The sequence below is a fragment of the Egretta garzetta genome, unplaced genomic scaffold (genome assembly GCF_000687185.1).
Source record: "Egretta garzetta isolate BGI_Z169 unplaced genomic scaffold, ASM68718v1 scaffold344, whole genome shotgun sequence".
NCBI lineage: Eukaryota > Metazoa > Chordata > Aves > Pelecaniformes > Ardeidae > Egretta > Egretta garzetta.
The window spans coordinates 287,607-296,224 of record NW_009259315.1 but is presented as its reverse complement, the minus strand read 5'-3'; the positions used below and the strand labels follow the sequence as shown (position 1 = coordinate 296,224).

Genomic DNA, 8,618 nt, shown 5'->3' with positions numbered 1-8,618 from the left:
CAATCTGGATAAGTCTACATGGCAACATCTCCCAGTCCTGGAGTGACCTTTGGGGTCACTTGCGATACCCTCGCCTTCCCTCATCAACTTCTCCCAGGGCTCCAGGATGCCACATGCTGCCTGCTCACCTCTGCCGCTCGCTCTGCCCCTGCTTCTCACTTTCACTCCCATTGGTTTCATGTTCCCTTTGCCATGTGGAAAAGCTTTCAAGCTTATCCAGCCCAGCAGCAGGGTTTGTCCTGGTTCCACCCACTGGGACTTTCCTAGCTTCCTTCTGCAGAGCGAGGGGGAAAAAAAGCCAGACGGAGGCACACGGCAGGCGACTCGGGGAGCCCGGGGAGCCGCAGTGCTCTTTCCCGGAGCTAGGTTTCTATTGTAGGCGGTGCATTCCTTGGGAGGGAGGGTGTGTGTGTGTCGGTGCCTTCCCACACTCGGGGCAGCTCTTATTTAATGGGGGTCTCCATGCAGGGCAGACGCCAGAAGAGATTTTGCCGTTCCCAGTTCCCATCCAGGAACAGCAGCAGCTCACATGCCAGGCGCCGGCATGGACCGCATGGCTGAGATAACGCTGGAGGAGGCGGCTCCTGGGACCAACCAAGCCTCCCGGATGCACCCCAGGGAGGATTTGAGGAGGATACGGTGCGCGGTGCTGCTGTGCCTGCTCTCTGTGCTGGTCCTGGCGCTGCCCACTGCCTACCTGCTCGTTGGAAACCTCAGAGCCCCCAGCTCCTGCACCAGCCAGGTAAGAGACTGACGGCCAATTTCTGTCCTGCCACCCTGAGAGGGGGAGAGCACTGTGTCCTGTGTCTCCAGGGTTGGCTTTGGTTGGTTCTTTTATTCTCTTTATGAATCTCCTGTGTTTAAGGGAACATGAGAAACTTGCTGTTACATTCCTTCTTCCTCAAACAGAGCGAATCTGCCTGGGATAAATCTTATTATTGTCTGGTCTTTTTAACTAATGCTTTCTGTTCCTCTTGTCTTAATTTCACTAAGGTTGTAGCACAACACACAACTTTTAAAACTTTCATTGACATGCTGCAGGAAACGCTTAAGACAAATCCCTAGTTGATGGAAATCAGTGTCTCTTCACTGGTTTCAGCTGGGTTTTGACACTATGGCTCATTTTCCTCCCTTCTTTTGGGTTAACTCTGAGACTTCCCCTCCCAGTGTCCTATTTCACCAAACATCTGCTGGCCACACTGCTGATGTCAGTTTATCCATCACCGGGCAGACAGCTACCGCTCTCGTATATTATTAATGTAAACTCCTGCAGAGATGTATTTGAGACAATTAAGGAGTCTGTCCCTAAATTTTGCATCCCATTTTTTACGCCCTGCCAAAACTTCCTCTAGATCCAGGGATCTCCTCAGCTCTTCTCCTTTGACAGAGAGCTAAACTCACTTTGCTCCTCGAAATACAAGCTTGCTGGTGTGGCTGCTTCTAATGCTCTTCCATGCCGTCCCACGCCTCCCTGTGCCAGACTGCAAAAAGTGCCTGTTTCCATGGTGGACTATAAATGCAGCAGGACTGCCCTGTGCGAGAAGGATGCATATATGCGTATAGGTCTGAAGTATTGTTTGAATTTTAGCTCCAGGTCTGAAATTCCCCAATTAGCCTGCTTGTCATAGGCTCACTTAGGAACAGCAAATGAAAGCAGAATTACTAAGCAGCCTCCAAGGCAGAGTTTTAACCTCAGGCACATTTCGCCTACAGATGTTTAGACAGGGTGACAGTGTACCCATGGCTGCACGCCTGCCTGCTCTCGGCTGCACAGAGACATGCTAGCCCTCGTTTGACCTCAAATCTGCACAGCCGGCATCTCACACCCAGGCAATGCCGGCTTCTGGGTGCAGCATCTCCTGCATTATCTGGTTATACCTTCGTGCACAGCTGAAAGGAGAGGCAGCAGCCCCGCGCAGTACCTCAGGCTGTTAAATTTGCTTTTTTCTTGCACACATAGAAGTGCACGTTACTGCGCTGACCCTGCTGCTGCTATTTAGGCCAGCGAGGGCAGGTGCATGCGGAGCAAAGAGGCATTTTGGACACTGTGAGCTGCATAGCTCTTTGTTTGCATCCTGGGAGGTTGTACAAAGCAGAACAGTTCAGTTCTTGAAATGCTCTTAAAGTGAAATAATAATAAAGCGTTAGCCTGTTTGATTGGACTAATGTGTTCCTGGCTCTTGACCCTGTTGGCAGAGTTAGTGGAGAAAAGTATTTCTGTGACTATGTTTGGCTTCTTAAGAGGAAAAGCGCAACATAAGCCATTAGATTTGCTCTAGCCTAGAGTGTACTTCCATGCATATGCACTGATTTATTAGTGCATAGTATTCCCGCAGTGAGGTAATGAGGTGATCAGGTGAGTTACAGCCTCTGCGAGTCCCAGTGAGGAAGAGAAAAATCATTGGGGTTGGCTGGCTGCCCGCTGCCTTCATGCCGAGCCCAGGGGGTGGAGTGCCCAGCCATGGTTCAACTGCATCCTGCATTCCCTGAATTTTTCATTCATAGAATCTTAGAATGTTTTGGGTTGGAAGGGACGCCTAGAGGTCCCCCAGCCCAAGCCCCCTGCAGGGAGCAGGGACACCTTTAACCAGATCAGGTCACTCACAGCCCCGTCCAACCTGGCCTTGAATGTTGCCAGGGATGGGGCCTCCACCACCGCTCTGGGCAACCCGTTCCAGTGTTTCACCACCCTCATTGTAAAGAATTTCTTCCTTATATCTAGTCTAAACCTGCCCTGTTTTAGTTTAAAGCCATTACCCCTTGTCCTGTCACAGCTGGCCCTACTCACCCCACTGCTGACTGTATCGCTGGCGTTGTCCAGCCACAGAGCACAGATGGGTGCATTTGTCTGCCTGTGCAGCTTTCTGTTAATTCCCCAAAGAGCCGTGCCACGGGATGAGCCCAGACACTCAGTCCTGCAGCTCAGCGCGGCTGTAGCCTGTTTCAGTCCATGGGAATGTTTCTGGGCATAAAGCTTTCAGGAAAATGTCTTTGTGCATTTCCTTCTGGATTTAAAGTGTTAGAACTGAATTGCTAAAGGCTGCCTTTTCTCATGTGTCCCATTGATAGCCCAAATCAGGAGGACTATATTGGGATCAGACGTGTGCCAGAGCACTCTGTGGCACTGATTTTGGGGGGTGGATGCCCTGGGCATACCGGGAGCAAGCGGGCAGACCCGAGTTTGCACCAGATGTGTATTTGCTTGCTGACCCTTGCAGCAGCAAGCCCATGGGAGGAGTGCTCTTGTTACCCCAGGAATAGAGCTCAGCCCACGCATGTCAGATTATCAACCTCTCCTGCACTGGGTTCAGGCCTGGGAGGAGAGAGGGACTTGGCAGCTGAGCTGGTGAGAAGCAGACAGAGTAAATTCCTGAGCCAATCCTCTCTGGAGCAAAGAGGAGGACACGGGGAGCTGTGGCAGCTTTGTGCAACAGGGGTGTGCCTCTTTGATTTGCCTGTGGAGTGAGGTGGTTTATTCATCTCTGCTTCTGTGTGGGTGCACATGATGTCACATTCTGCCTCTGAAGGGATACAAACTCCCCTTTTCCGCTAGAAATGTCCCTTTCAGGAAAAAGCAGGGCAAGTTATGTCATTGCAGCAACATGTGTGAGCCGCCGGTTCTCTGCCTCTCATGGTATACTGCGTCTCGCATGAATAATTCAGATCTGATGATGGTTTTCCTGGACACCTTCCAGGCTCACTACACTGCTCCCCTTTTGGAACTAGAAATCACTTTCTTTTGTGCTTCAAGACAGAATGAGGTGAAGAAATAGGGTTCTTTAAGCAGTAACACATGGCTTGGGTTATTAGCAGGAAATCTATGAAGGGCTCTAGTGGTGTCCTTCTGGAGGAAGGGCCAGGATTACTGTGCATCCTTCCCCAAAGGGAAGCCAAGTTTCAGTCTGAGCACACAAATCCTCCAAGGGAATGGCACAGCAGCCAGGAGAGCATCTCTGGCTGCCTTAGCAACCCGCTTAGCTAGCCCAGTAAAGCAGAGCATCAAGTCCCATGGCCTGGAGATGTTGGTACTTGGGCTTATTTTCATGGCATACTTGGCATGGCAGGACCACAAGCAGCGTAAAGGGAAATTCCAAAACCTGTCCAAAGGGTTGCACATGAATCTGTGCCATGTCAGCCTTGCAATGGAGAAGGGAGCTGTTGCAATACCAAAGGGACTTTAAAGTTGTAGCAGCTCCACCTGGATCCTGCCCAAAGGGATGAAGCCAGAAAGCTAGGAACAAAACTCAGAAAAGGACTGCCAGAACCATACTTCATGCAGAGCCAGAAGCCCTAATGGCCTGCCCAGATGGAAAAGAGAACCTGAAACGGCTTCCAGGTCTGTTGGGAGGGAGAAATGCCTGGGGAGGAACAGTGAGCATTGCACCTTGGCCCAGGTGTGTGGGACTCCCCTTCCAAAAACTAGCAGCAGTAAAACTCCTGCCTGGCCATTGCTGCCTGATGCACATGGTACTTGTGGGCAAAGAAGCCAGTGAGAACATGCCCTGGGCACACACTTACACTGGGCACTATAGTACAGCCAAAATACTCCCAGTGAAGCAAGTTTTTATGGGCACAAGACAGTCACCTACCAAAAATGCCCAGGCCAGGCCATGCAGCATCTCTGGAGCTAGCCAAATTGAGAGTATATGTACTGTCTATGACCTGCAGAGACCCTGCCCCTAAAATAGTGTCTTGTGCTAAAAATGGAGTGGATGGAGGTGCTGGGGATATTTTGCTTATTAATCTCTCTGCCTGCAGTGCCAATCTCCTCTTCCCATGCAGTTCTCTATCAGATACCCCCGGCCCTTCCTGAAGGTGCAAAAGGCAAAGCACACGAACAGGGGATGTTCAGCCCTTCTTTTTGGCTTTAGCAATATATGGATATAAATGCACTGGGGCTTTTGAACATTCTTGGTATCAAAAAAATATAGAAGTGTTTTGCATACCGCAGTCTTCAGGGTAATTAGAGCTCGCTGTCCAAGGCATCGTTTGTCTGCAAGTCAGCTGTAAGGTGGGATTTTCAACATCGCTCAGTGCTGGTTTGTCTCTCCACAGTAACCAAAGGGAAAATTGAAGCCATGCTGTGAACTTTTCAGAATCACAGCTAAGCCAGAAAGGAAACACTAACTGTGTAAATGATCTCTCTCATGCTGCTTAGCCCTCCCTCATCACCTCATCTACACCATCAATGTACAACGTCTGTGCCTATTTAGGACAAATATTACTAAAACCTGTCCATTATGTAGCACTGTCTAGTGCTAAAATACTTTCTGCAGGAGGTTTAGATTTGCATACTTATCAAATAGCACAATTAGGAAAAAACCAAACCCCTACCTTTGCCAAGCAACAGAATAATTTCACACCTTGCAGCATCCTGCTCTATCCACTGCATTGCCCTGTCCTTCAGCATCTATGGATGCAGCTCCCGCACCTGGAGTGTCCATCTGGCCTTCTTTGGAAACAAGTAAATTGAGGTTGCGTAAGAAACCTCTCCCAGTTTTTGGTCAAAACCATTTTGTTTCTTTTTTATAAAGAAGCAGAATTCTTCTTGATATCCCTCCCACTCTCCCATCGCCTCTGTTTGTATTGCAACATCTGAGTTTATATAAAGTTCTTCAGCAGAAGTTGGGCTTTAGACATGTCAACAATCCCACTGAAGTTAGATGATTAAATGTAGGTTTGTGATTGATTCATAGCTCATTGCAGTACTTAGCATCGTTAGAAAATATGTCACTTGATAAACGTGTAAGAAGTGTCACATAAATAATGGTGTAAATAATATGCATATATGCATATATGCATATACATGTGGCCAAAGCGAGGGGCAGTGTTTGAGGGAAATCCTCCACACCGACCTTGTGCTTCCCACCAGGGGAAGGACAAAGTCACCTGGCTACGACGCTGCGCCACATCAAACACAGAGTTATGTTTAAACACCACAGCAAGCAGACAGGGCGTTGGAGAAAGTCATTAGTCATAATGAAAGGCCCAGACATCTCATTGACAGCACACCACCATTTCTCTCTGTCAGCCACACGCCGAGCTTCTGCACTGCCATCTCTTCTAGACGATGTTTCCCGCAGAGCAGCAGACTCCTATGGCTGGGCTATACATATGTGTACAGATGGAGAAGGGAGGGCAAAAAAAGAGAATTTTCTGCATTTTCCCTTCTCCATTTTTTTTCCAACACACTGGAGCAACTATTTTAGAAATTATGCTTTTCTGCAGGAGCACGTGGATGTTTACTGCTAACAAAACATTAAAATATCTTTGAGTTTACTCAAGTAGCTAGCAGTCCCCAAACCCAAGCAGCTGACTTTTCTCCCACAAACACTCTCCTTCCCCCAGCCAATACAAATGGTCTATTTTCTACTTCCTGCAGTATTTGAAGTTGTGCAAGACACAGCCACCAGGAGATAGCTTCAGCATCTACACGCTAATGTTATTTCAGCCTGTTTATTAAGCAATGTGCATCAACTCCTTAGCTGCAAGATGATCAGTGGCAGTTTATTCAATGTACTTATCGCAGCTGCCCATAAAACAAACCATACCACACCAGTGTGGTCCCGACAAATGTTGCATGGTAGGGGTTCCTGACAGCCCTGACAGCCAACCCTGAGCTGGCTGCGTAACCCAGGCTGCCTGCTTTCGGCAGCCATGCTGTTGGCGTAGACCTGCAACGAACTGCATCCTGGGGAAGGCATAGGGGATGCTCCTCACACTCCAGGGAGGCTGGATCCAGAGTCAGCATCCCGCAGCATCCCCTGGTTAGGAGCCACGCTGCTCCTCAGGCTGCCGTAAGAGGACTGGCACTTGGCGAGAAGCCACTGGCCATGCCCACGGGTGATTCAGAAGGACCAGCCCTGGAAGGTGTGCGGCAGGCAGACGGCAGCTTCCCTTTGAACTGCTCGACCTAAACGTCAGAACCACTTGGCAGGGCCCAGGGCCATGCTCTGCTGACATGCAAATGCCTGTTGGCACGGGGATGTGTTATGGGTGTGCTGGCGTTCTGCTCTAGAACAAAACATAAGAGGCAAGGAAAGGCGAGTCACCCTGCCTTCCCCTGCTGGAGCGTCGGCGTGCCGCAGAGCTCAGCCTCTGCCAGCCGCACTCTCAGACCTGCTCAGCTCCTTTCTGTCTCCCAAGAAGGCTACCCTTCATGTCCCATTCAAGACAGACCTCAGCAACAGACTTAGAGTCTGAAATAATACAGATGCAGGAAGAAAAACAGGTGAAACAGCAGCTCTGTAGCTGATACACCTCAGTCTCTTTGCTGGTGTTGTGGATGAACATTTGTGCCTGCAAAGGCTCAGACGTGCTGAGTCTTGAGACGGGGAAAAATCATTCACATGGCTCTGCTTGCTCTGTTTGCTCTGCACAGATTGAGGGGCAAGAGACTCTCTATGCAGCAGCAGTGCTGGATGGAGGCACCATCCCAAAGGAGGGTTAGCAATGGCCACTCTGCCAGTCCTCTCCCAGTTATGCCAAGGGCTTGTCCAGCGTCTGAATAAGACTGGAGTTTAACACAGCCACCACCACAAGAGGCCAGGTCCTGTCCCTGGCACCCTTTCAGAGACGCAGGCAGTTTCAAACAAACTCTTGCAATGAAGCAAAACCTTGTCAGGGCTTGTCCTTTTACATAAAAGCTCTATCTGAACTTGCTATTATTACTGTAGCATATTCTGTTTCCTGGGATAATGCAAACAAGACCCCGTGTGCACCCTGGAGCCCTGAGCTAATGGCTTGTAAATCTCTCCTGCAGGTGACGGAAGAGAGGGGCTCTCTCTTTCTGAAGCAACGGGCAGTAGATACTGGTAAGTTTGCCAGTCCTTTCCCCCACCCACACACCTTTGTTTACCAAGGTTTTGCAATCGCTGCCGTAGCACGCTGCTGCAGATGCCTCCCTATCTGCCCTCTGCTGTCACCACCCAAATCCCTCCAGAGCCAAACAAGCCAGGGCAGACAGAGGCAAACCTGGGTGACAAGATGCAGGGAGATAACTAAGACCATACTGAAGGTGCAAGCGTTTCCAACCCCAGGGCTGTGCACGATCGCTCCTTCTAGAGCAGGCACAGACCTCGCCAGCAGCTCTCAGAGATCGGTATAACTCCCTGAACACACAAAAACATGGATTTGGGAGCCCATGCACACCATGCTTTCATCCCTGTACACCACACCTCGCCTCGGTTCATCCTCCAGTAATTTAAGACGCAGCTGCAATGTGCCCTGCCAACGCCGCAGCAGGCCTGATAAGCTCACTCATTTGCAAAGGGATTTTATTACCTCCACGGTGTCAATAAACTATTATGGAAAATAACCCCTGACTCAAACGTATGCAGAAATGGAAAGGGGCTGCACACATTTCCTCAGCGGCATCAATCGCCGCTCACACCTCATTGCCTTGAATAGCAGCAAACATCCTTACACACTTCTTTTTTTTCTCTTTTTCCCTCAGTTACAGATACACTTCCCAGTGCAGAAAAGCCAAGAGCACACCTGACAGGTAATGCTTGATCAAAAATGAAGTGTTTCCCATGGGTATTACAGCAGATGTTGCGGTGCAATAATCTTGATTTATATGGATCTGATAGGATCAGGTGTTGCAGGAAATGTAGGGA

The 8,618-nt window shown here is 49.5% G+C and overlaps 1 protein-coding gene across 1 annotated transcript in view; it reads left to right on the top strand.

Moving 5' to 3' along the window:
• Positions 1–544: 544 nt before the first annotated feature.
• TNFSF15 (TNF superfamily member 15) overlaps positions 545–8,618 on the top strand; it is a 13,911-nt gene continuing 5,837 nt past the window's right edge. Inside the window, exons 1-3 of the mRNA XM_009636449.1 lie at positions 545–742; positions 7,763–7,814; positions 8,456–8,503. Of these exons, the coding sequence (XP_009634744.1) occupies positions 545–742; positions 7,763–7,814; positions 8,456–8,503 (298 nt within the window). The remainder of the gene's footprint in view (positions 743–7,762; positions 7,815–8,455; positions 8,504–8,618) is intronic.